This window comes from Rhinolophus sinicus, chromosome 10 (assembly GCF_057876585.1).
Source record: "Rhinolophus sinicus isolate RSI-liver-muscle chromosome 10, RSI-T2T, whole genome shotgun sequence".
In the NCBI taxonomy this organism is placed as follows: Eukaryota; Metazoa; Chordata; class Mammalia; order Chiroptera; family Rhinolophidae; genus Rhinolophus; species Rhinolophus sinicus.
Genome location: NC_142510.1, coordinates 17,118,518 through 17,143,218, shown reverse-complemented (window position 1 = coordinate 17,143,218; position 24,701 = coordinate 17,118,518). Strand labels below are relative to the sequence as shown.

The 24,701-nt window shown below is 50.9% G+C and overlaps 1 protein-coding gene across 2 annotated transcripts in view; it reads left to right on the top strand.

Moving 5' to 3' along the window:
- XPO6 (exportin 6) overlaps positions 1 to 24,434 on the top strand; it is a 100,266-nt gene extending 75,832 nt beyond the window's left edge. For both annotated transcript variants that reach the window (XM_019754694.3, XM_074322979.2), the window contains 11 exons: positions 2,732 to 2,824; positions 6,023 to 6,167; positions 7,653 to 7,799; positions 8,535 to 8,724; positions 15,899 to 16,054; positions 17,097 to 17,211; positions 17,357 to 17,528; positions 19,058 to 19,219; positions 20,954 to 21,052; positions 21,162 to 21,392; positions 23,764 to 24,434. In XM_019754694.3, coding sequence (XP_019610253.2) covers positions 2,732 to 2,824; positions 6,023 to 6,167; positions 7,653 to 7,799; positions 8,535 to 8,724; positions 15,899 to 16,054; positions 17,097 to 17,211; positions 17,357 to 17,528; positions 19,058 to 19,219; positions 20,954 to 21,052; positions 21,162 to 21,392; positions 23,764 to 23,865 — 1,612 coding nt within the window. In that variant the 3' untranslated portion in view covers positions 23,866 to 24,434. The remainder of the gene's footprint in view (positions 1 to 2,731; positions 2,825 to 6,022; positions 6,168 to 7,652; positions 7,800 to 8,534; positions 8,725 to 15,898; positions 16,055 to 17,096; positions 17,212 to 17,356; positions 17,529 to 19,057; positions 19,220 to 20,953; positions 21,053 to 21,161; positions 21,393 to 23,763) is intronic.
- Positions 24,435 to 24,701: the final 267 nt, after the last annotated feature.

Sequence of the window (24,701 nt, the reverse complement as noted above, 5' to 3'; positions counted from 1 at the left end):
TAGAGGCTACAGAGACATCAGGAAGGCCATGTTAATTAATAAAAGGACAAACAAGCAGGTAATAGGCAGCTAGATGTCACAGGTGGGACTTTCCCTGTCCTGGTGTAATAGGACTGCTTTTCTCGTCCTGTTCGGGTCCTAGGGAGTTAAAGCTGGGCTGCCGCCACGCCTGACCTGAGAGGGGTTCCCAGCCTTCCCACCACCAAGCCCTCTCGCGACTTCCTCCCCTGGGTCCCTCGTAGGGTTCACAGCTGCATTTGTTGAGGAACATTTCATGCTACCTAGTCTGCCCGCTGCCCCTCTGCTCAGGAACTCACACACTTAAGTCATACGCTTAAGATGGAAGTGATGGGCGGTTCGTGCATTTCACAGTAACACTGAGTTGATTGGATCAAAACTGGGTGGATGTGGGTCCAGCCCAAAGTCAAGATGGAGACGCTTGGTGCTTCCCCTGGCCCAGTAGCCGCATCACTGCTAACACACTGAGGGGACACCAAGCTGCAAGCCTCGTCACTTGCTTCCCAGGTTTTTATTTAACTGTTACTCTAAGCTTAAAAATAGAGATAACTAAGAATTTTAAGTGACTCTTTAAAAGCCAGATTAATATCGATAATAAAAGTGGCCTATAGTAGTAGGACGTTTTCGAAAGTCGTTTTGCACCTTCCATCTGTACTTGGAGGGACAGGTATTGTCACTTTACCTGCGAGTCAGCGAGGCCCAGAGACGCTGAGTGCCTTGCCTCGGGTCACACAGCTCCTGTGACGGAGCCCGTGGACTAAGCAGCTTCCTGAGTCCAGGACTGTGCCCTTTGCTTCCAGGCCTCAGTGCAGAGAGATGTATCTCTCAGGACCTGGGAAGTGACAGCTTGGGACCTCTCTGCACCGCTTCAGTCCAGAGCACCAGTACTTAAAGATACTCAGCTAATTTTGTCTTCAACTTAAAGTGTGAGAGGCGGTGCCTTGTTATAGCCACGTGATCTTAATAGCCAGTGTGTTTAGCAGTGTTTTCACCTATAGGTTCCAGAAAACAAACCTGGCATTAAAACTGCTAACCATAGAAACATTAAAAGACATTCAAAAGTCCATTTTTAGTGTGGAACAGCGTTAAAGAACGCCGTGGAATGTAAAAACAGAATGTGGTCGTCCTGTGTGAGTCACGCATAGAAGGTCCCTAGAGGCGTCAGATTCATAGGGTCGGGAAGGAGAATGGTGGTTGCAGGGCCGGGGCTGGGATATGGAGAATTATTATTTAATGGGTATCAAGTTCTACAGGATGAAATGGTTGGTGGTGATAGTTGCCCGTTGTGAATATACTTAGTACTTACTGTACGAGTGTAAGCATGGAGAGCAATTTGAAGAGGACCCCAGGGCACATGTGTACTCCTTCCTGTAGTAACTGTTCAGATTTCTAGTCACCGCCCCCCTTCCTGGGAGGTCAGACTGGGGGCCGTGGCTCTTTGACCCTCCCCTTCTTGACTGACTGGCAGTGCCCGCCTGTCTGCCCCTTTCTGACCAGCTTGTAGCTTTGTGATGAAGTCCTCCTCTGCCCGCAGCCGAGGAGCATTCCCAGAGGGTGTCCGCAGGCATCAGAGCCCCCGGGTGCTTTCCAGAGATGCCTATTTCCAGCTATGGTGTGTGGGGTAGGACGGGGAGCTCGCCCTGGTAACAAGCTCGCCGGTGATTCTCACGCCCAGCGAAGCTCGAGAAGCCCTGCTCTGCTGCACGGAGGGAGGAGCACGCTGTCTTCCCTGGCGTCCGGTCAGGCCTGCTCGCAGCTTTCCTTTCTGAGCAGGCACGGAGGGAACTTCGCCAGGTCTCCAGTTTGTCCCTCTTGACTCAGAAAAGAGTGTCTGTCTGTCTCTGAGGAAAGAGGCGTTTTCCATGCGCCAGGAGAGCTGGCTTTTAGTTCCTGCATTTAATGCTCGTTGGTGTGCAGTGAGCCCCGGGCGGCAGCAGGCTCAGCCGCTCGCTTCTGAAAGTTGTGCTGGGAAAGAAAACACCTGGATTTACGCAGCTGCTGCTGCTTGGAGTAAGTGAGCATCAGTGAGCTGTTTGGGGATTCTCACACCACGCAGTGTCACTGTTGGTGGAGGTGGCGATGGCACATTTCTGGTGTGTTCTGTGCAGAGGAACCCAGTGGAGGGATAGAGGTCCAGTCGCAAGTGGCCACTGCGCAGCTGCTCCAGGAAAACCACCGTGTGCCTCTGGCACCCAGTGAGGGTGATCAGAGCAAAACAAACGAAAAAAACCCTCGATTCATTCTAAGGACTTTTGCTCCCTCCACTCACTGCCCCAATATTTTATCATGAACATTTTCAAATCTTCAGCAAAGTGGGAAAATAATACAGGCTACGCCCATCACCCAGATTCTACAGAGCTGTATTTGCTTTATCATATAGATCTACCCATTTGAAATGTTTACTTAAAAAAAATTTTTTTATTGTAAAACACACAACCAAAACTTATATTTTAATTATTTTTATTGTATATATTATAGTACATCATAGAGAGTATATGTTAGATATTTATAGGGTTTTCAAAAATTTTTGCTACTGTAAGTAATGCTTTCGTGGGTGTCTGTGGATAAATCTTTTATGCACATCTCAGGTCATATCTCTGGGATGAAACTGAAGGTCTGGCCTTTATTTTGGGGACCTCTGTTGGCGCCTCTCTCCTTTTGTCTTCCTTTGGTTCAGAAGCTGAGTGTTTTCTCTCACCTCCTTTGCCGGCAGGTTGGTCAAAGTCACTCTGTACGGCTCTCAGATCAAACTGTACAACATTGAGACTGCCGTGCCGTCGGTCCTGAAACCGGACCTCATCGATGTGTAAGTACAGGCAGACGTCTGTCGTCTCGGGAAGGACCTTGTCCCCCAGCCCCCAGGAATTGTGCAGATAAAGGCCACAGTGGTGGCTGCACGAGAAAACTCCCACCTCCAAACCTGGAAGAGGAAGATTGTTTGATGGAACGCCCGGGCCGAGGTGGTCGGAGAGAGTGGGCTCCATCAGGCAGCGGAGCTCTGGGAACGGGGGATCCACGGAGGGGGCGTCATTTCAGGAGGAGAGGACGGCACAGGCCGAGACGGGGCGAGGTGGTGCACATCGGGCGCTGGGAGGTGGGGCTGCACAGGTGGGCATGGGAGCCAGGGCGGAAGCACCGTGAATGCCGTGGGTCTGAGCCTAGAACGGACCGGCGCTGTGATGTGCAGAGAATGACGTGGGGACACATCTGCTCACAGGTTCTGATGGATAGGCTGGCATAAGGCCCAGGAAACAGCCTCAGGCGATGCTGACACAGGACTTGCAGGGACCACGCTTTGAGAGACTGGATAGATGATCGGAAGCCATTAGGAAAGTGACAAATGGGGTAGAGGAATGGGGACTGACATGGGCCATAACCCAGAGGTCACACTGCCCAGAAGGCCTGCTCTAGGCTAGAGCGGGCCACATCTAACCCGCTGCCAGCTTTTGTAAATAAAGTTTTATTGGCACACAGCCATGCCCACTCATGTACATACATATTGTTTGTGCTGCTTTTGCATTATAATGGCAGAGTTGAATGTGACAGAGAATGTGTGGCCTGCAGAGCTTAAAATATTTACACTGGTTTTTACAGAAAAAGTCTGCTGACGTCTGTTCTGGAGCATTCTGGAGCTGCAAATTAGATAAATGATAGAATCTTTTTTCACTATGGTGGTTTCCATGTTGTAAATATTTCTTTCCTTTTTGAGAACTTAAAGAAAGCTGTGAATCTTCTCCTGCAAAAGGCGCTAATTTGCCTATAAACACAATCCCCTTGCACACGATTTCTGGAAGTTTTAGAGCCCGTCCCTTTGTCCTTAAGGAGCTCCATCAATCTGATGGATTGACCGAAATTCTGAGCCTGTAGAGGCAGACTTCAAGTCCTCCCTCCTGCCTTTGTGCTCAGATCCTAAACGAAGGGTAAAACGGTCACTGGATTCTCAGTACAGAAGGCGAAAGAACTGCCTGGTCGCTATGAATTTTAAACTCTCTCAATATCTATATTTTCTTACTTTAAGGCACTTAGTACATTTCTTACCTAACTTCTTATTTTGAAAAAGTGCCAAGCTATAGAAAAGGGGGAAACATAAGGAACACCTTTATACTCTTAGGATAGACTCATCGATTGTAAATATTCTGTCACATTTGCTCTTGTTTCTTGTGCTTTTTCTCTGTGTACACATGTGTACATACACACATACATACATTTTTGTGTGTGTGAACTACTTAAAAATAAATTGCAGACTATGTTGCTTCACCAATAAATTCTTTAGCATGTGTCTCCTAGCAACAAGGTAATTCTCCTGTGTAGCCATAATACCCTTAGCAACGCTAAGAAACTTGCATGAATACAGTAATATCACCTAGTGTTTTTGAGAGAGAGAGAAGACACACATACAGATACACGTTTCTATATTCATATGCTCCCAATTGTCCCAGGCGTGTCCTGTATACATATATACATGTATCGATTTGGATCCAAAGCGTAACTACTTATGAACCACAGATTACATTTGTCTCTTAAAATCTAGAACAGTTCTTCCGATTGTGCATGTTTGCAGGGAAGAGGAATGGGAAGATGGAGGGGTAGAGAGAGACAGACTGACGTTTCGGAGATCCAGCCCCGAAATTTGTTTTTTAAAGCAATCTTAAAAATCTGGATTTGTCTAGTTGTTTTTCCTCCTGTAATATTAGAAACATGTTTAGCAAGAAGACTACGTAGGTGGTGGTGTGTCCTTCCTCTTGCATCATGTCTGGAGGCACTTGAGTTTACCTTGCCCTGTGAGTTTTGATGCTAAGTTTGATTTTAAAGTGGGTCTGCATACGTCCCAGCACTGTCTACTGAAAGATCCTAGAAGTAGTGCTACCGAGTATCCCGGCTCTCGGTTTCTAAGGGTCATTCTCCACTAAAAGGCGGGGCTCCTTGAGAAATGCTCTGAGTTTGGGGAGGGGGACCCTGGAGACTCTTGTTGAGTCAGGAAGGAAGGAAGTGCTCAGTGAATGTCAGGGACATGTAAAGGATGCAGGGACCAGCCTGAGAGGGTTACTCCTGCCAGAGGTGACAAGTTGATCATCAAGAAAGAATAACAATGATAATGGATTGTAACATTGAATATAAGAATCCATGCATCCATAGTGATTGAAAAAAGATGGGGAAGGAAAGCTCTTTTTTACAGAAGAATGTCAGCTAATGAACAGAAAAGAAAAAGTAGAATTAGAAAAATCACCAGTTTGCGTTCACCAATGCAGTAATGATTTTGGCAGGGATCCTCAATGGGTGATAAAACCATGGGTGTTTGTTGGGGAACAGAATATTTACATAGTCTCCGAGGGTCACCCCACAGATTATGATAGGAAAGGGAGAAGTTACATTTAGGTTTATTAGGAGGTGTGGTGTTTGTAAGGTCTGCCCCACTTTAAGATGTATTAGCCTTGATGAATTCTGAGCTGTCATGATGTATATTTTGTTGCCTGTACAATTTTGTAATGCAGTACAAAATTGGCATAAACCAAATAGTGTTTGCCACCTCCAGAGTTGTCCCATAGTCAGATACAATACATGGTGGGACAGAGGCTTAAACTGTGGAAGCTTCCAGCAAAACTTGTTTGTAAAGCGGTAAAACCTGGTAGGTGTCTACACCCTGATCCGCAGCTGTGGATGTTACATTTTTGCTAGTTCCCAAGTCAAGTCATTATCACCTAAGTTCTTTGGTTCTGTTTTTTATTATCATTTTCTCAGGGGAGCTCACGGGTGTCACAGAGAGATCGAGTAAGATCTGGGAGACATTTACTGACTGCCCCCTGGGTTTCAGGCTGTGGTGGCAACATTTAGCTCATGGTTTCAGTTTTTAGGTGCTGCGTGAGCCAGTAAACGATTTCCATGCTGTTGGACGGATCCTGGAACAGGAAACGCAGCAGATGGCATTGTCTCCTCCTGCGACACGTGTGACGCTACCGTACGTTGCCCGTGACCTCTGACCTCGCGCCCTGTCTCCTTCCCGCAGGCACGCCCAGTCCCTGGCTGCTCTGCAGGCTTACTCGCACTGGTTGGCGCAGTACTGCAGCGACGCCCATCGGCAGAACACGCAGCAGTTCGTCACGCTCATCTCCACCACCATGGATGCCGTCACACCCCTGATCAGCACCAAGGTCTCAACGGCGAAGCTGCCCCTTTAGCTTCCTCTGTGCCTCTGTCCTCGAACCCGCTGACTGTAGCCCCGAAGGCTACATAGCATTAGACTCAGTTGTTACACTGCTGGGGTACAGTACGCGTCATTTCACATAAAGTCACATAGAACTTCCTGGTTTTAGTTCTCTGAGTCCTATGTGGATACGCGCTTATTGTGAAAAGTACAGCACAGTTCAGATTTATAGACTGAAAAGCTGTGGTGCCCTTTACGCCCTTCTTCCCAAACATTCTCCACGGCTGTGTGTCCTTCAGACGTGTTCCTCTTACACATGTCACTGACAGTTGGCCGATGCCTGGAGATACGGGTTCCTTTGCCTAACAGTGTGGTTTGGCGTCCTTTACACGTGCAGAGCCACTTCGGTTTTGCAAACTGCCTCCTGTGGCTCTGCAGTGGGATGTATTATAACGCTCGTGTTAGCGGAGGTTGGACCCTTGTAGGTGGGTCCCTGCAAGTGGAACTGCTGGGCGGAAGGTTATGTCCACATAAGCCTTGATAGGTTCTAGGAAGTTATGCTCCAGGAAGACAGCAGCTTATATCACCAGAGCGTATAGACGCTCGTTTCTCTGTCCCATGGTTTCAGTCACACACAGCGTTCTGTGCCACTATTGACAGGATAATGAACTGTTTTCCACAGCTTTCCGTTGTGCTTATGCTTGTAATTTGTAAATGAGTTGTGATATCCCACGGAGGGGGGTGTTTTCATAGTTTCCCTAGCTACTGCTGGACTTTTAAGTAGCTGCCACTTGAAAACAGCCATTGCAAATATTTGTAAAGTGCGTGTATTCATGAACGTAACTTCCTCCTTTTAGGTAATTTCCTTGGAATTGGTGGGATTGTAGCGTGAAAGGTTAGGGATACTTTGTGCTCCCAGGAAATTATAGTAACGTTTCTTCCCTAAGCACGTCTGCGTGCCCCTGACGCTTTTGTGTATTGTTTTCACCATGTCTTCCCAGCATAAAGTCTTGCCTATAGAAAGTTCTCTCCTTTGCTACTGTGACAAGGGCAGAACGGTGCTGGAATCCCGTTTCTGACTGGCACGTTGCGTGCAGGCAGTGGGGAGCCTGGGGACTGGCGGAGCACAGAGGCGCGGCCGCGGGGTCTTGTTTGCTTGGAGTAGAGGAAGGAGGTGACCCGTCTGAGTGGTTCGGGTGCCCTGCCCAGGAGGTGGGCATGTGGTGCAAGGGCTGACGGGAGCCACTGTAGACTGTTGAGCTGGAGGAGCTGGAGGTGGCGGTGCTGGCCTGCGGGAGGAGCTGTGCACACGGCAGAGAAGAGGACGCCTCTTGACGGGCGTCACCGGAGGAAAGCGCCTTTCAGAGAGAGCCTGCGCGCCCTAGCTTGGCGGCCAAGAACCGCGTTTCGCTTGTGGCTGCCTCCTCAGAGTTCTCATGCCGGTCCCTCGGGGTGCAGCGAGCTGACGTGTCCTCTCCCCCCGCCCCGTCAGGTCCAGGACAAGCTGCTGCTGTCTGCGTGCCACCTGTTGGTGTCTCTGGCCACCACCGTGAGGCCCGTCTTCCTGATCAGCATCCCCGCTGTGCAGAAACTGTTCAACAGGATCACGGACGCCTCTGCCCAGCGCCTCGTTGACAAGGTGAGGCCACGGGGCCACCTGGTGGGCACCGGAGCCGGGGCTCGTCCTTGGGGAAGCTGCGGAGAAGAGTCTGGCCTTGCTTTTTGCGCCCAGCACTTAATGGCCATGCCAATGTGGACGGCTTTCCTAAGGCCTGGCGCTGAGCAGCCTCTATGCCCGCCTGTAATGCCCTCTGACGGGGCAGGCGGCGTGTTGGTTCACACAGGAGCAGTGCTCCCGGTAACGCACAGCGGCCGTGCTGCTGGCAGAGCTGGCAGTGTGGCTGCTACTGCGCGAGGCCTCCTGGGAGGCTCAGGCTGGAAGCTCAGAAACAATCCAGATGGTTGGAGGGGCTCAAGACAGTTCTTTCCGAGCCCCTGGCTGCTGAGCTGGCGCCAGGGGACACTGATGGGAAGCGATTGTCCCACCAGCACTCTTCTGAGCTCCTCAGAGGGTGTCAGAAGCCAGCTGTGGAGGCCAGTTAGAGGCAGGGTCAGACGTGTCCCTCTGCTGGGGCAAGCACTAGATTAGAGGGGAAGTGACGGTGCCAGGATTGGTTACTGGGGCTGGCCCTGGTGTTATGCTTCCTTTTCTCTTTCCTCCCTGGGTTTCCCGAGTTGAAGCAAAGCCCCAGGTCCAGGTTTTAAGAAAGGAGCCTGGGGCCCGAGCTCGGGTACCAAGGGCTGTGACGCATGGCCGCTCTGTTCTCCGATGCTCTGGAACGTCTTACGATGCATGCGGTGGGGTCTCTTCCAGGCTCAGGTGTTGGTGTGCCGCGCTCTCTCTAACATCCTGCTGCTCCCATGGCCAAACCTCCCCGAGAACGAGCAGCAGTGGCCTGTGCGCTCCATCAACCATGCCAGCCTCATCTCCGCACTGTCCCGGGACTATCGCAACCTGAAAGCCAATGCGGTGGCCCCACAGAGGAAGATGCCACTGGATGACAGTAAGTGGCTGCCGGGCAGGGACATCCCAGGAGCTAGCAGGGCCGCAGTGTTCTTGCTTTGTGGCGGCTGCAATTTGCATCTGAAGCTCATGCGGTGAATTCTCTGTGCGCAGTCACATGGCTGTCACGGGGAAGAGTCAGCCTGGGGAGACACCACTTAGCTGTGGGGTTCAGTGAACACATCAGCGGGGCCTGTTTCCTGAGGGCAGGCTGCCCCTTCTCGTATTTGAAATGTAAAAAATAAGAAAAACGTTTATTGGAAGCACTGTTGATGGTGCCTTCTGTGGATAAAAAAGTCCTGCAGGGATGACCGATCTATTTTAGATACTTGTACAAGCAAGCAGAGCAGTGCGCCTCTGCACACTGGGGAGCAAAGAAGTTAAAAATTATCTTTTGAAACGTTTTAACCTTTCTCCAAATATAGATATTTCAGAGAGATTCACAAGAGCTCGATATCTTCACAAATGGCACTTTAAGTTGACTGTTTATGTTAAAGGAGGGAGGAAAACTCCATCAGGAGCACTCAGTAGTCAAGTAGAAGGAGTCAGATTTCTCTGAAAAACCTTCCTGAGAGATTAGATGTACTTCTAAAATATGGTCTGTTTCACATAAGGAAATAATGGGACATTTACTGGGTAACATCATTATAGAATGTTAACAAAATGCTTTGTGAAGTGTTAGAAATAGTAATAAATACTCAACATCTAAAAAAAATTACTTTTATAATTAGGAACTTTATCATATGCTCATTGTACAGAAATGTTAGAATAGTATAAAGAAGAAAAAAGAAACTCTAAAATCTCACAGTTTTAGTATTTTACAAAGTGACCGTTTTAATTGTCCTGTTTTCCTTTTCCTGTTTTCAAATATGTATTATAGTTACCTAGTTGCTTAAGAATGGCTGGCGTGCTGTGTGAGGGCATGCTGGCTTTGGCCATCTTCTCTCCATCATCAGATCTCTGACTGTGCCAGCATCAGCTGTCACAGTCTGGTACTTGTCTGATTCCGAGTGTTTTACACTCAGTAATTCATTTAATTCTCATATCAGCCTTATGAGCTAGGTACTGTGAATTATCCTGACTTGATCCATGAGGAAACTGAGGTATGAGAAGGTTAAGTAACTTGCTCAGGTGTTACATATAATTACTGTGGAATCGTGTTTTATGAAGTTTGTCTTTTTTATTTTTTTTATTTTATCTTACATGTACTTGTATCAGTCAGCACCAGCTAAGTTATGGTATGTGTAACAAACAATCCCAAAAGCTTAGTGGCTTAATGCAGGGAGAACTGTATTTCCTGTTGATACTACATGTCCAGCTTGGGGCAGGAGGGCTGGGGAGCTCCTGCTCATTCCAGTCACTGAAGGACCCAGGCTTCTGAAGGGTCCATTCCAGTGAGTGCTTTCCTATGAGTCATGTAGTTGTTCGTAAAGCTCCGGCCTATAAGTGGTACTTACCACTTCCACTCGTGTTTTGTTGGCCAGAGTGCATGGTTACATGACCATGGCTTAACTTCAGGGGGATTTAAAGTGTGATGCCAGCATGTGCTGGAAATACTTGCTGAAAAGCATGAATGATTTCCACAGTGGATGTAATTAAAAACATAGTTAACATTTGTTGAATGTTTACTGCATGCCAGACAGTGGGTTGAGAACATCATACACATTATTTTGTTTAGTCTTCCCATAGTCCTGTCTGGTATATCTTATCCTCATCTTCCAACTGATGAAATGAAGGCCTGGAAAGTTTTTCCTAGCCTGACTTTAAACTTGGAAAAATTTTCAAGCCTGCAGAATAGTTGGAAGAATAAGCAAATGAACAAGTATATATCTTTCACCAGGATTCACCAGTTGTTAATAATTGGCCACATTTGTGTTCTCCCCCACTCACATGTACTTTTTCTTTTTAACTGAGCTATTTAAAGCAAATTGCAGACATTGACACTATCCCTGAATATTTAACCTGTATCTTTGAAAACAAGATACCCTCTTAATATAACCATAATACCATTAACACAACCAAGCGGTGTCTGTCACATTATTATGATGTCATTGAACATATAGACCCTGTCCAGATTTTCCCAAAATGTCCTTTTTTCGCTTTTTAAAAATCTAAGATACAATCAAGGATCATGTGTTATATTTGGTTGCCAGATCTCTTTAGTCTCTTAATATAGACAAGCATTCCTCTTTCTTCTTTTTCATGACCTTGACTTTGAAGAGTCCTGGCGTGGCTTTTTTGGTAGAAGGTCCTGTATCTTGTTCTGTCTGATCGTTCCCCGCAGGTTTTGGCAGGGACACCACCCAGGTGGTGATGTGTGTTGCCTGTGGCATCGCTTCTGTTTGTCCCGTTATTGGATGCTCAGTGTGCCTGCCTGCTTCAGGCAGTGTCTGCTGCTCTCTCCATTGTCAAAGTGCCTTCACCCCCCGCCCCCCGGGCCTGGCAGGTGGAAGGTGCTCAGGATCAGAGGGAAAGTTGGGGCAGGAGTTGGACGTGGGGCTGAATGGCTCCAAACCTGCGCTCTTCCCCACACTGCCCCTTTTTCTGGAAAACGTTGTCTTTCATTGCCTTGTAATAGCCTAGCCTGTGGCAGTACCACCATTTACATGCCTGTGCCGTTACTATGTATTTAATGGTGCTTTCAGCTTTTCACTTGTATACTTTTGTGAATAAATCTTGGTTCTTGTTTCAATTTCCATACACGTCAGAGGTCAGATTTTGGTTCCCTGACTCTTGGCCTTTCCTTAAACTGCCTTCCTTGTGCCTCGTGTATGTAATTCTTGGGGAAAAGTCTGCTCGGTGCAGTTTCCTGGCTCGGAAAGTCCCCGCGTTGTGGTCGTGGTGAGTGATGGCTCCGTGATCAGCCGTGTGGGCGGGTGGGCCTTCATCCACTGTCCAGCATCCCCGGGACCAGCCGTTGTGGACCAGGCCTGTGTGAGCCGCTCTCTCCTCTCGTGCTCAGCCCCCGTGAGTGAGGCCGCGTCATCTTTCCACTTCTTCATATGAGGAAACCGAGCCTCAGAATGTTAAAGTTGATTAGCTCAGGAGTTAAAGCTGATTCCACCCACCTCCAAGCATGTTGCCCCCTTCCCTGGAAGCCGCCTCAGCCCCCCACAGGCTGCTGAGCTCGGGGGACCGTGCGGCCCAGAAAGAACTGCCAAGTGGAGAGCAGCTCTCGGAGCCCAGCTCGGGAGCCACGTCTAAGGGGGAAAGCACCCCACCCTTGCTGGGGAACGACGGCAGCTTTCCTCTCCTGGACCTTCTGATACACCAGACACTGGGCCAGAATTACTCTGACCCTTGTCTCTGGTCCCCACGCCGCTGTGCAGGGTGGGGCTGTGGGCCGAGCCCGGGGTGCCGAGCCATCTCTGCCCCCTGTGCTGTCTTGAGTCATCCAGTGAGCTCAGACATCAGGGTACTGTTACAAGTATGTATTGTCAGCAACATACAGTCCGCTGTAATGACAATAATTGAAAACGTTGTCAGGCCACAGGCCTGTTAGGCCCAGGATTGATCGGGCAGTTTATTCCTGAACACGTCAGCGGTAGATGTGCTCACACTCAAAGATGAAATAGCCCGTTCTTTTACCAGCAAAATGAGTTTATTTGGGACTAGTGGAGAATTGCATCTGGGGACAAGCAGACTATAGTTGCTTATTGGAATTCCCATCTCCGGTCAAGACAAAATTCCTTTCTCAAGATTTCTTTTCCATAAACCTTCTGTAACTTTTCATATCCAATTAGGTGATGTCCTGTATTTTTTCTTTCTTGTTTTGGAATAATCATTTTACTTTAGGACAAAATTCTTTTTTCCCCCCTTTCCAAAAAATGCATCTCTATTCCTCAGACCTTTTTTCATAAAAAACACACATCCTACTTTTCATATACAATCATTTTCTTTCATCCTCATTATTTCCCAGTAGTTTTGTAAAAAAGCTTTTTCGGGGGTAATAATTTCAGTGTTATTAGTTTAAGTGTTATTTTCTCAATTTCAGAAACTTACAAATCTGGTCTAGGAAAGAAGTGATGCAAGGCATTTGTTACAGAGTAATTAAGCCTTACTCCTAGAGGACAGCGTGATTGCCTGTGCATCACGTTAAATGAAATAAACTTTTTCGACATAAATAGTTAGAATAACGATTAGAAGAGGCGGGGGCAGTAGGAGCCCCCGTTGTTGCCGAGAAGGATAGCTCTGTGTCGAGTCGGCAGAATAAAGATGTGAAAGATGGGGCAACTTCTAAACTGATGGCAGAGCGGTAAAGATCTGGGGAGCCACGACCAGAATCCTCAGCCTTGCAAGTCATAAGAAATGGGAGACGTTCTTTTCAATCAAGATTACTGCCTGGTGACAAATCTGAAAAGACAGGCAGCAAAGTAGGAGCCTCTCAGCGTGATGACAGCCTGGCCTGAGGAACTGACGCTGCGGGTACAGGACCGAAAGGTGTCGTTCTTGGACTGGCCTCTGCAGCCAGCTGCAGACTGGGGTCATTTCACAGCAAGAAATACAGGGTATAAATGGACCAGCATATACCTGCACATCCAGAATCATCTAAGTAACAAATAAGAGTTTATCAAATTGACGTGTGTTTCCTGTTTTCAGGATATGCCGTGCATGCCGTCCATTTTGCACTTTATAAAATTACTCTTATTTACATATCTATCAATCTACAATCTATAAATTATAGATAAACTTAAAGATATACCTTATCCATTTGTCAGTACTGACAAATACAGATAATGTGTATGTTTTCTGTTTCAGTAAATGTTAATCATAGCTCAGCAGGGGCTGTCATCACAGTTTACAGAACAAGAAGTTACAGTGCATCTCTGTAGTGGGAGAAAGTTCGCAGGCGAGTTCCATTGCTTCTTATTTCCCATTCTCAGCATCAGTGCTCGTAGTTTGTGCACTTAATTTATGCTTATTACTCTAGGTGTTTTGATATTTTCTCTGTAGTTATTTGTATTCTTAGCTCTTCTTCCAACTTTTTAAACTATTTGTAATCTTTGCTTTCTAGTGAAAACTAGGAAACAGGCAGTAGTGAACTGTTTATCATATAATAGCATCCAGCAGTAGTAGACCAGCAAACTTATAAATACGTTTCATAATTTTTGGAGGTATAGTCTTCCTCATAATCAACATTTTTTATATAAAACTCAAAGTGCCAAAAGTGGATAAATTTATGTTTAGCATTCATTGTTTATTTTATTTGGAAATGATTTAGATATTCAGTGAATATCTGTTATTTAGTTTAACTTAGTATAAAGTTTGATCTTATTTGCATTTATTTAAATTGTTTTTAACAGTTATGCTTGGATTAGACATTACACAGCTAACCATCATCTTAAGTTATTTCCTTGCTGACAAATTTTGTAACTGAGATAATATGAACTTATTTGATTTTCAGTAAACCTAGATAGCATAAAAGTATTACACTAATAATTCTAAAGCCATGCGTATTTTAATTAAACCGACAACCTGGCACTAACGTGAATATTGAGTATTTTCCCTGAAATTCATTTGGGTTATTTTCTGTAATGTTTCTGAGAGTATGCTTAATTTATATAAATGCTTAATTTTTTAAAGCCCATTAAATAGAGCTCTTTACAAATCAATTTTGGTAATACCATCTGAAGGTAGAAAAATATCACATACATATATAGACATACAAATAGACACAGATTTTTTAAAATATCAGCCATGTCTCAGGCATAAAACTCAAAAGAAAATAGTTGGATCCACATTGTGTTTCTGGCAGATACGGAGTAAGTTAAGGTTTCCTGCTCAAATGGCCAAAGTTTCATAGTAAAGATTTTTTCAAATTTGCATGCTGTAAGGATCCTTTTTAGAGCTGTTTCTGGAGTTATTTTATCATTTTGAAGCTTCTGCATATCAACCAAAGGATACATTTCATTGTCTCTGAGAGGTTTGGAGTTATCTCTTTTAAGGGTACTCTACCCCTTAAGATGGACTTACTTAAAACAAAGGGTCCCCAGAATGGCCATTGCAATTCCAAACAGAAAGAGTACTCACCAGGAAGGGCATGTCTCCATGCAAACCGAAAGGATAACGCCTTTCAATAGATCCCAGATGAAGTCGGAGGGCTCAGCCAAAGGGAGGGAGCTCGGCACCGCACAGATAGACCAGACCGAATGGAGAGGGAGCTCTCCTGGGAGTGGAGAGCACACGCCGCTCAGGTGGGGCCCTCACTAGCTGCTCAGGGCCGTCTCCTTTGGATCCCACTTCTGACACCACATAATGTCAACCTCAAAAATAAAATAGCCACTTATTTTACCAGCAAAATGGGTTTCTTTGGGAATAGCAGAGAATTGCAGTTTGGGACAAGCAATTTGTAGCAAGCTACAGGCACGTCTGGAAAGACAAAGGGAAGGGAAGCTTTTATTTGGTTTTAGGAGGAAACTGGGGAGGATGTTTTGAACCGAAGTTTGTTGGAGAACAAGAGTTGGAGGTTGTGGCAGTTTCCCATTGGCTGCAAGTGGTGGTTAGTGCGTCCTTGTTGGGGCAGGGAGGGAGCCGCCTTCTTTTTCTTAAAAGCAGGAGACGAAGTTCCTATGTGAAAAATCACCTTCCTTGTCAAAATAGTTCTTATCTTCTTTCTGCGGGTCACGCAGGCTGCACCGAGCGGTACGTGTGTGAAATTTCTCCCTTCAGGGCTTCGCAGTATTTTCACAGTGTGCACAGGAGGTGCTGTGTGGATTACCAGGCAGAGTCATATTTGGAGTTGAAGGGGAGTGTTTGACCTGCATGTATCCATTCTTGCCTGTGGTAATTATCTTACGACACTTATTTTCTCACCAGTCAGTTCACCATTTTAGAGTCTTGATTAAGTCCAAGGCACCTAACCTGAGGGTACATTTCATCTTCTCTGTGGACTTGTTTCTGGTGGATAGAAGCAGACTAGAGGGGGGAAAAGCTGAGCAGGCAACGAGTCCTAACGGTAAAAAGGAAAAAAATGAAAGAAAGAAAAGGATATAGAAATAGAGATACAGAGAGAGAGAGAGAGAGAACTCAGTCAAGAGACTGGGGATTCCTTTGGCAAGACGTCTGTTACTGTCCTCTGAGTACCTGTGCAGGTTTCTTCCACTTCCCTCGTGCTCTCTGTTACTCTGCTGTGTCCTCAGACAAGTCATGACCTGCAGCTTCCTCTTGATTTGCAGCCAAAGTGATCATCCACCAGACACTCAGTGTCTTGGAAGATATCGTGGAGAACGTCTCCGGGGAATCTACCAAGTCCCGCCAGATCTGCTACCACTCGCTGCAGGAATCCGTTCAGGTCTCCCTGGCCCTCTTCCCAGCTTTTATTCATCAGTCAGGTAGGCGCTGGCGGCAGGCAGGCCTCTCGGGTGGGGTGCAGGGTGCTGGCGAGGGTCAGAGAGACTGCTTAGCTCTGCGGAGCCCACCGAGGCACAGGGCCGGGCCGGCCTTGACGCTGACGGCCGAGGGCAGGGAGGGTTCTGTGGGGCCTGGGCCAGGGCCCCCTGGAGCCTTCGTACGGGCCTCACACCTGTGTCCTCATTTTCATTTTTAAGGCTTCGCCTTCTCCAGAATGGGGCGTACGTGGTGGGAGGAATGGGGGCAGTACACAGGCGAGGAAAGAACTTTCCATAAGTGCTGCTCATTCACTTCCACGACAAGGGGGATTTTGCTGAGATGGTTCCCCTCACCCCACTCTGTCACTGTCGCTGGCTTCCTGGAGGCACGTGCCTGGCTCTCCTGAGTCATTTGCAGTCGTCGTCTTGTTAGTCTTATGAGAAGAATATCGGGAGCTTCTCAGCCAGCCAGAATGCACTGATTGCCTCATGTAAGCAGAGTTTGTGTGGCTAGAGCCAAAACATGCTATACAAGATGGTTGTTTAGATCTGGAAATAGAACCACATTAAATGTAGTCAATATTTTCTGCAGTTAATGCATTTAATGGACCAGGGCCATACAATCTGAATATACCTTCACGATCCACTTTTAGCCACTTAACCCTGATTTAATCCCAGCTGCAGGGATTATTGGTCAGAGAGAGAAATGGCTAAAGCACTGGGGTGCTGACCCATTGACTAGTTCCATCGTGTGCTCACAAAATGATCCACCTGCAGTGAAAACTGAGCATCGCTGAGTCCGGGCCGGGAGGGGGGCTTCGTTTCCCAAGGTGCGGTGCCGGGCAGAGGCTCGCCGTCCCTGAGCTGGTTTCTCAGTGGGCCCCTAATCATTTTCCACTTCCACCCCCGGCTCCCATGGTGCTGGGACGTTACTTCCAGCAGGAAGCCTAGAGACGGCAGTGCCGATGGCAGGAGGCAGTCCGTCGGACAGGGATTCTGTTCCTGTGTGCGCGCGCCTGAGCCTTTGCTTTGTCCCTTTGTTTAGATGTGACTGATGAGATGCTGAGCTTTTTCCTCACTTTGTTCCGAGGCCTTAGAGTACAGATGGGCGTGCCTTTCACTGAGCAGATCATACAGACGTTCCTCAATATGTTTACCAGGTAACCTCCCGCTGCTGTCTGTCCCTGGTGTTCAGAGTCCCAGTGAGGAGGAGTGAAGGGGGCCTGGCTGCAGAGGCCGCGGCTCTTTGCTCGCCCCAGGGAAACCTGTCCTTGGCTACTCTCGTGTGGTTTCTCTCGTCTGCAGAGAACAGCTGGCTGAGAGCATCCTCCACGAGGGCAGCACCGGCTGCCGGGTGGTCGAGAAGTTCCTGAAGATCCTGCAGGTGGTGGTCCAGGAGCCCGGCCAGGTGTTCAAGCCCTTCCTGCCCAGTATCGTCTCCCTGTGCATGGAGCAGGTGTACCCCATCATCGCCGAGGTAGGAGGCGGCGCCCGTCGACTGGGCGGGGACAGGTTGAAATGTCAAGGGACGTGGTTTGTGTTTTAAAGCCAGTTGGTTGTTTCAGTTTCCTTGTAAATGATTGTTTTCCAAGAAAGAAGGCCTTTAGCTCGGATCAGTATTTTCATGTTGGTTGAGTCAGTTAAACTAGTCCAGTGTGAGCAGGCAGGGGAATTGTCACAAGGTTGGCGGGTAGATCAGATCCGTCTCCCAAGGCGAAGTGTATAACTTTAGGTGAATATGTGGTTTTCTGTAGCAAACATTTTAACAGGTGTCCTGTCCTACTAAGAAAATCCTTGACCTCAAGGTGACAAGGCAAGTTCTTGGAATGAGTCACAGCTTTCCTTCTTACAGGAAAACTCTTTGTTCTTAGAAAACAGACGGACACTCAGCTTGACAAGAGCCAGAATAAGTACAGTGGTGCCTCGGTTTTCAAACGCAATCCGTTCCGGAAGACCGTTCGCGTTCTGAAACGTTCGAAAACCGAGGTGCGGTTTCCCCATAGAAAGTGATGCAAACTGGATGAATCTGTTCCAGAACTTTCAAACCAACCCCTAAAACTGCAAGTTTAGCATGAATTTTACTGTCTAATGATACCACAGATCCATAAAATTTACAGCGTTCGTAAACCGAAATGTTCGTCAACGGAGACGTTCGAAAACTGAGGTACCACTGTGTAGACTTAGCTCCATTGTATGTAGTAGTCATGCAAGTAAGAGCCCGCACCGAGGCCTAAGTGAGCCCCGTTGCTTTGCATCATTAAAACGTGGGCCCTGGAAGGATTCAGCCGTGGCAGCTTGTGCCTTCAGGTCCCGTTTCATCTTAATCAGGCTGAATTAAATATCTGGGCTTATAATTTTGAATTCTACAGAGACATCTGGAATAATGTGACCTGTCATATTTTCCAGTGATTTGGAGATTTTTGGTCAAATTAGAAAATAATGCTGAGCCTGCTCCCCTCTTCCCTCCTCATCCCAGAACGGCAGCTGCCGGTAGAAGAGAGTGGTTAGCGCTGCACACCGCCTCCTCCCGGAGGCCCTCAGACGAGTCTGTCTGTGGCTCCTAAGTGCTCCTTCCACTCCCTTTCTATAGAGGCAGATGTGCTTTACGCCTCAAGGGTCGCATAAGATCACAAGGTTAGCGGGACAGCATTGTTTATCCTGGAAAAGGGGCAGCAGACCCTGATGAAGTGGCCGGTGAATTCAGCTGCTTTCTGAACAGAAAATCCATATTCCTAATTGTTTTTCCATTTAGTAGCCCCTTCTTAGCTTGAGAAGCTGAGTGCTTCCCTCAGAAAAAGGGCCCCTGGCGCTGACCCAGGCAAATGTCTCAGATGTGGCTGGTCTCTACCGATGTGCTCGTGGTGTGAGCTGCTGCCATGGGGGCCGACAGGACAGGAGTGGGGTGGGGTGGGACGCTGCGCCCCGGCCTGTGTCGCTCTGGGCCCGGCGCTGAGGGGCTCCCGCGCTGCAGGCAGGGAAGGTCTGAAGGCCTGTGTGTGTCCCCAGCGCCCCTCCCCTGACGTGAAGGCCGAGCTGTTTGAGCTCCTCTTCCGGACGCTCCATCACAACTGGAGGTACTTCTTCAAGTCCACCGTGCTGGCCAGCGTCCAGAGGGGCCTCGCCGAGGAGCCCATGGAGAACGAGCCTCAGTTCAGCGCCATCATGCAGGTACCAAGCGTGGCAGAGCTGGGGGTGCCCGCGGAGCCAGGGCCAGACGCTGCGGTCGGGACACCGCCGGGGTCGGCCGACTGTCGTCCTTGGTTTGCTTCTTGGGCACATGGGCCCTTTTTTCTTAAAGTGGCCACTGCGACAGGGCCAGTCTCCGAAGCCCTGCAGCCTTAGAGCCGGAGCTCAGCCTCCCTCCCAGTTCCGCGGAGCTGAGTGACTTCCTGGGACCTCAGGGTCTCCATCAGCGGCTGGGGCTGACTGCCGGCTTCACAGGGTCGTGCGGGGAAATGAGCGCACAGAACACCTGGCACGTGCACATGTTGGAGAGATGTCCGCCCCTCTGCCCTAGAGACTGTGTCCCCAAGTGCAAGGACACTGCCTGCCAGTCACCGGGCCCCTCTAACTGGAAGTGAACTGAACAGGAGTGTCTGGGGCAGGGGGTGGGGGGGCGTGAGCTGCGTTTGAAGAGAGACTTCTGTCTGTGCCGCGCTGGGCGGAGCGCTGCCCTGTGAGTCCACTCCCGTCAGAGCTGCCCGGTGGGGCGGGCCCCGCCGTGCCAGGGAGGACTGGGCCGGCCTCCCCTCCTCAGGGCGTCCGTCCGTGTCCCCTTCCAGGGGCCCTGCGTGTCCTGCACACAGCTATGTGACTTTTGTGTTTTAACTTCAGGTGGAAGTAGGTTTCCTTTTTGTTTTCTTTAGTGCATGTTTTTCCTCACGGGAAAGCAAGAAGGTGTCTTCCCTTCAGCGCCCCACCAACACACACATGCGCACACATACTCCATTATGTACCTTCTGGAAGAGGCAGTCCTGCAGGGATGGGAAATGAACAGGGGTGGCCTAGGGCGCGGGGAGCCCTGACCATGGGGTGCGGGGGGTGCGGGAACTTCCGGAGGAGCTGTAGGTGTGTGTGTCTGAGTCCTGATGGGGAGGGCGGTAGGTGAGCTGCTGTGGGGGTCAGAATTCCATCGTGAAGGGTGACTTACTGTGTTATGCTTCAGTAAGCCGACTTTAAAAACAGAAGTGAATGAGAACCACCAGGCAGCATGGAGATGCTGTCACGGCCGCAGGGGTCTTGAGACCCTTCTTGTAGCTCAGGAGCCCAGGACGGAACGGCAGAGGGGCCACCAGCTTGTTGGAGGGGTTGCCCTGCACACCCCAGGTTTCCATTCTGAGGGCCTCCTCCGCTCCTCCCACCGCCTGTTGGGGCACAGCTCTGTTTGGGTTTTTCTGATGTGTGTGGGGGGGGTCTTTTTGCCCTTGAACGAATAACTTTTACAGCCCAGAAATTGCAAAGCAGTTTAAAAAACTTGCTATTGCTTAGCGCCAAGGCAGAGGCAGCCAGCTGTGAAGGAGCTGCTGCGGATTTGGCTTATGAGGCCTGGGACGCCAGGGAGCGGGCAGCTGAGGGGGTGCAGGTGGTCGGCTTGAGGGGAAGCTGCGGTGTTTTTGACTAGAGTCGTCAGCTTCTTGCTTCAGAGACACGTCCCGTGGAGGGGTCTAGAGTTTTATAACAAAAGGTGCGGGGTGAGACCAAGAGAGGAAGTGAGGCCCAGTGGGGAGGCCTTAGGAGCCAAGGTTACGGGGGGCGGGGGTCCACAGGTGTGCCCGACAGGCCGAAGCCTCGGGACGGTGACCCGTGGCCCCGCCGTGGTGGAAGGAGCCATTGTGGGGTGGGGGCGCCCGGAGGGCTGGTCTCAGTGCTGCTCATAGATGGTGGTCTCCCTTCCTTGGACAGGCCTTTGGACAGTCCTTTCTTCAGCCTGACATCCACTTGTTTAAACAAAATCTGTTCTACTTGGAGACTCTGAACACCAAGCAGAAGCTGTACCACAAGGTAAGAGCCCGTCAGAAGGCATCCTTCCCCGGGCTCCCTGCCCCCTGCGCGTGGGAAGCGGCCCCGGCGCCCTGCGCGGCCGCAGCCATCACACCCGCTGTCTGTGCAGAAGCCCTTCCGGACCACCATGCTGTTCCAGTTCGTGAACGTGCTGCTGCAGGTGCTGGTGCACCGGTCGCACGACCTCCTGCAGGAGGAGATCGGCATCGCCGTGTACAACATGGCCTCCGTGGACTTTGACGGCTTCTTCGCAGCCTTCCTGCCTGAGTTCCTCAGCAGCTGCGACGGCGTGGACGCCAACCAGAAGAACGTCCTGGGCCGGAATTTCAAGATGGACCGGGTGAGGCGCGAGCGGCCAGGCTAACGGGAGGACGGCTGTGGGCCCCCACGCCCGGCCCTGCTCAGCGAGGGGCCGGGCTGCCTCCGCGTGTGGGCTGTGCCCCTGGCAGCCCCGGGCCGCGCGTGCAGCTCCTGGATGCAGGGTCCGTGCTGGCCCCATTTGGGCTTCAGCAGCACCAAGTTCTCCATCTCAGCCGCTGGGCCCCCGTTTGCGCCCCCGTTTGGGCCCCGGCAGCCCAGCTGCGTTCTCAGCTTCTCAGTCACTGTCCCCCGCTGAGCACATGGGGCTGCGCCGCTGGTTCCTATGGTCATGGGCTGCGAAGATGGGTGTTCAGAGCTGCTTCTTGGGGCCCCAGGCATAGACATGGACCCTGGCTCCTCCCCGACCACCCCCGCCCGGCTAGAGGGGCCCGACCTGCTTCCAGGTCTGGCGAGGACCCCGCAGTACTCACCCTCTTGCCACCTGCCCTCCCGGGGAAGGTCTGGTGAGCTGTCCCCTCCTTTTCCGTGCCTTGGGTGAGAGCTGGGGTGACAGCCCTGATGCTGGGTGTCGGCCCCGCGGCGCCTTGCGTTTCCTCTCCTGGGGCCTCCTTCTTGTAGCTGTTAGATCCGCTGCGTGCCGGTCCGTCGACGGGCTCCCCTGCGGGAGAAGTCGTTTTCGGCCGTCAGCGCCTCGCACTTGAGAAAACAGAACCTCTTCTGCCCGCGTCCCCCGTGTGGCCCGCCCACCCCTTCGCTTCGTCCCCAGATCACGGGGGCTGGTGCTGGAGCAGACTTTCTCCTGCTTGTCTCCTGAGCTGGGTGTCGGGGCACGTTTTCCTTAGGCTCGGCTCCTGCTTTCCTTTGTCTTGGAATCTTTCTTTCCTGGCTCTTACCTTGGTCTCTCTTGAGCTTCTTGAAGTTCACTTCAGCCACTTGGGTATTTTTTTTTACTAGAGGCCAGGTCCTAATATTTAATGATCAGTTTCTACTGATGTCGTTATCAGTTAGCGTCTTGACTGAAAGCCGTGGTCTCCGGTCTAGTCATGCATCAGAGCACCTGGGGGGCTTACTAAACGTACAGAAGCGTGGTCGCATGTCGTGTGTCGCGTGTCCCACCAGGGAGTTTAGGTTCGGCATTTGGGAGCCACATGCTGCTGCCTCCCAGGCGTCTTGCTGGGAAGCCTGGCAGCCATGCCTCAGTGGGTCCTGTTGTTACCCCGTTTCTCAGGTGAACCCAGGCCCCAAAGGGCGGCAGGCCCCTGGGGCGCCCGGAGCAGGTCGGGCCTGGGGCTGTGGCTCCACCAGCAGCGCAGTAAGCAGGCCGCTCTGGTGGCCCCGGAGGACGCGCTGACCTGCCGGCTGGGCTGGGAAGCGGCAGCTTCTGGGGGCCTTCTGGGCGCTGGTGCGCTTTGTGCTGCCGTTTGGAGAGGAGTGGAGGGTAGCCAGGTGGTGGGGGCAGAGGAGAGCTGTTTGCTGAGCCTCCCCCATCACTGGGCTTTTAGAAGCCATCGCGTTGGCGCTCCCAGCCAGTCAGAGAGCTGTGATGTGCGACTCCGCAGGTGGCCCTACAGTCGGGCGCCCAGTAACCCCAAATGAAGGATAAGAACGCGGGCCTTGGGCCGGCGGTCTCCTGGTGCTGCCTGGGGCTTTGGGGTTCCAGCTGCGAGGGGCGCCCTCCATGTAGTCTGTGGGCTGCTGTCAGCATGACTGTCACGTGGGCTGCCCAGAGGACATGGCTCGGCTGGCCGTGGGGAAGGAGAGACGCACACTGCAGCCACACGCGTGCTCACCTCCTTCCCTCCTGTCTCGTAACCGGGGCGAGCTCCGCGACCTCTGCTTCACCATCTTCACCCTTAGAGTGGTGGTGCTAACAGACCCCATGCAGCAGGCGTGTGTGGGGACGACACGCAAGCTGGGAGTCCCCGGGTGGAGGTGGCCCGGGCACACGCTGGGGACGACAGGCATGAGGGATGAGTTCTGGGCGGAGGTGGCCCGGACGCACACGGGCAGGTGCGAGCTGCGTTCTTTCCCCCTACGGCGCCTGTGCTCACACATGTGGGAAGGGGTATGAGCTGCGCGTCAGGCGTGGGAGATGTTCGCAGGTCCCTGGTCACACTCGGGGGGTGGGGGAGCGCTGTGCTGGTGGCGGGTGGGTGACTCGGGGGTGGCGGGTGGGTGACTCGGGGTGACGGGGATGGCGGGTGGGTGACTCGGGGATGGCGGGTGGGTGACTCGGGGATGGTGGGTGGGTGACTCGGGGTGGTAAGGATGGCAGATGGGTGACTCAAGTGCTGGGGTGGCGGGTAGGTGACTCGGGGTGCCAGGTGGGTGACTGGGGTGGCGGGCGGGTGACAGGGTGCCGGGGGCTTAGCTGTGCCCCTCCCGTCCAGGACCTGCCCTCGTTCACCCAGAACGTGCACAGGCTGGTGAACGACCTGCGTTACTACCGACTCTGCAACGACAGCCTGCCCCCCGGCACCGTGAAGCTCTAGGCGGGGCCGCCGGCGCCCGAAGGACCGATGCTGCCGCTGCCACTGCACCAGCTCACCTCCTGCCAGGTGACTCCGGGACGGTGGTGGCCACTCCCTGGATCCTCACGCCCTCCACCCTCCTCCACGCTCCTCCTGTACCCAGAACTGGCCTCAGGGGGTGTCTTAGCACTCATTGGGGTGCCCAGGGCGTTTGGGGCAGACGGAGGGTCGTGTGGCCAGGTACCCGTGAGGCCCCGGCAAGTCCTGTGGGCGGGACGTGCAAATCCTTCGTGTGTCAGTCACGAGACAAATGCCAAGGACAGCTTGTGACAGTGCCACCTTCTCACCATTCCACCCCCCAACCCCCCATCCCGGCCCAGCTGGCTGAAGAGAAACGTGAAGTAGGAACTGTTTGGCACTTCTGTCAAGCCCCCCCCCCCCCCCCATTGCCTTGAAGTCTCTGCTTTGTGTTAGAGATTTGCAGACTCGTGGGGGTTTTTTTGTTCTTGTTTTCTCATCATTCCATTGTGATACTAAGAAACTAAAAAGCTTAATGAAAAAATAAAATGCTTATGTTGTTGTTATATAAACACTGGTTAGGGAGCTTCTTTCCGCTCAGAGCTTCTTCAGGGCCGGCATGCAGGGGAGGGGACCGTCCTGGGCTGGGGGGAGCGGGGCAGTGAGGGAGGGGCCGGTGTGTGCGCCCAGGGAGGGAGGGCGTCAGAGGGCTCCAGCTCGTAGGGTCGCCTGCCTCCCACCCTCTGGATGACATCTTTTAAGCCGGTGATGACACAGGGTCCCGTCCCCATTTCTGAAATTCAGAGAGCAGGGAGTTTGGTCTCTCTGATAGCCTAGTT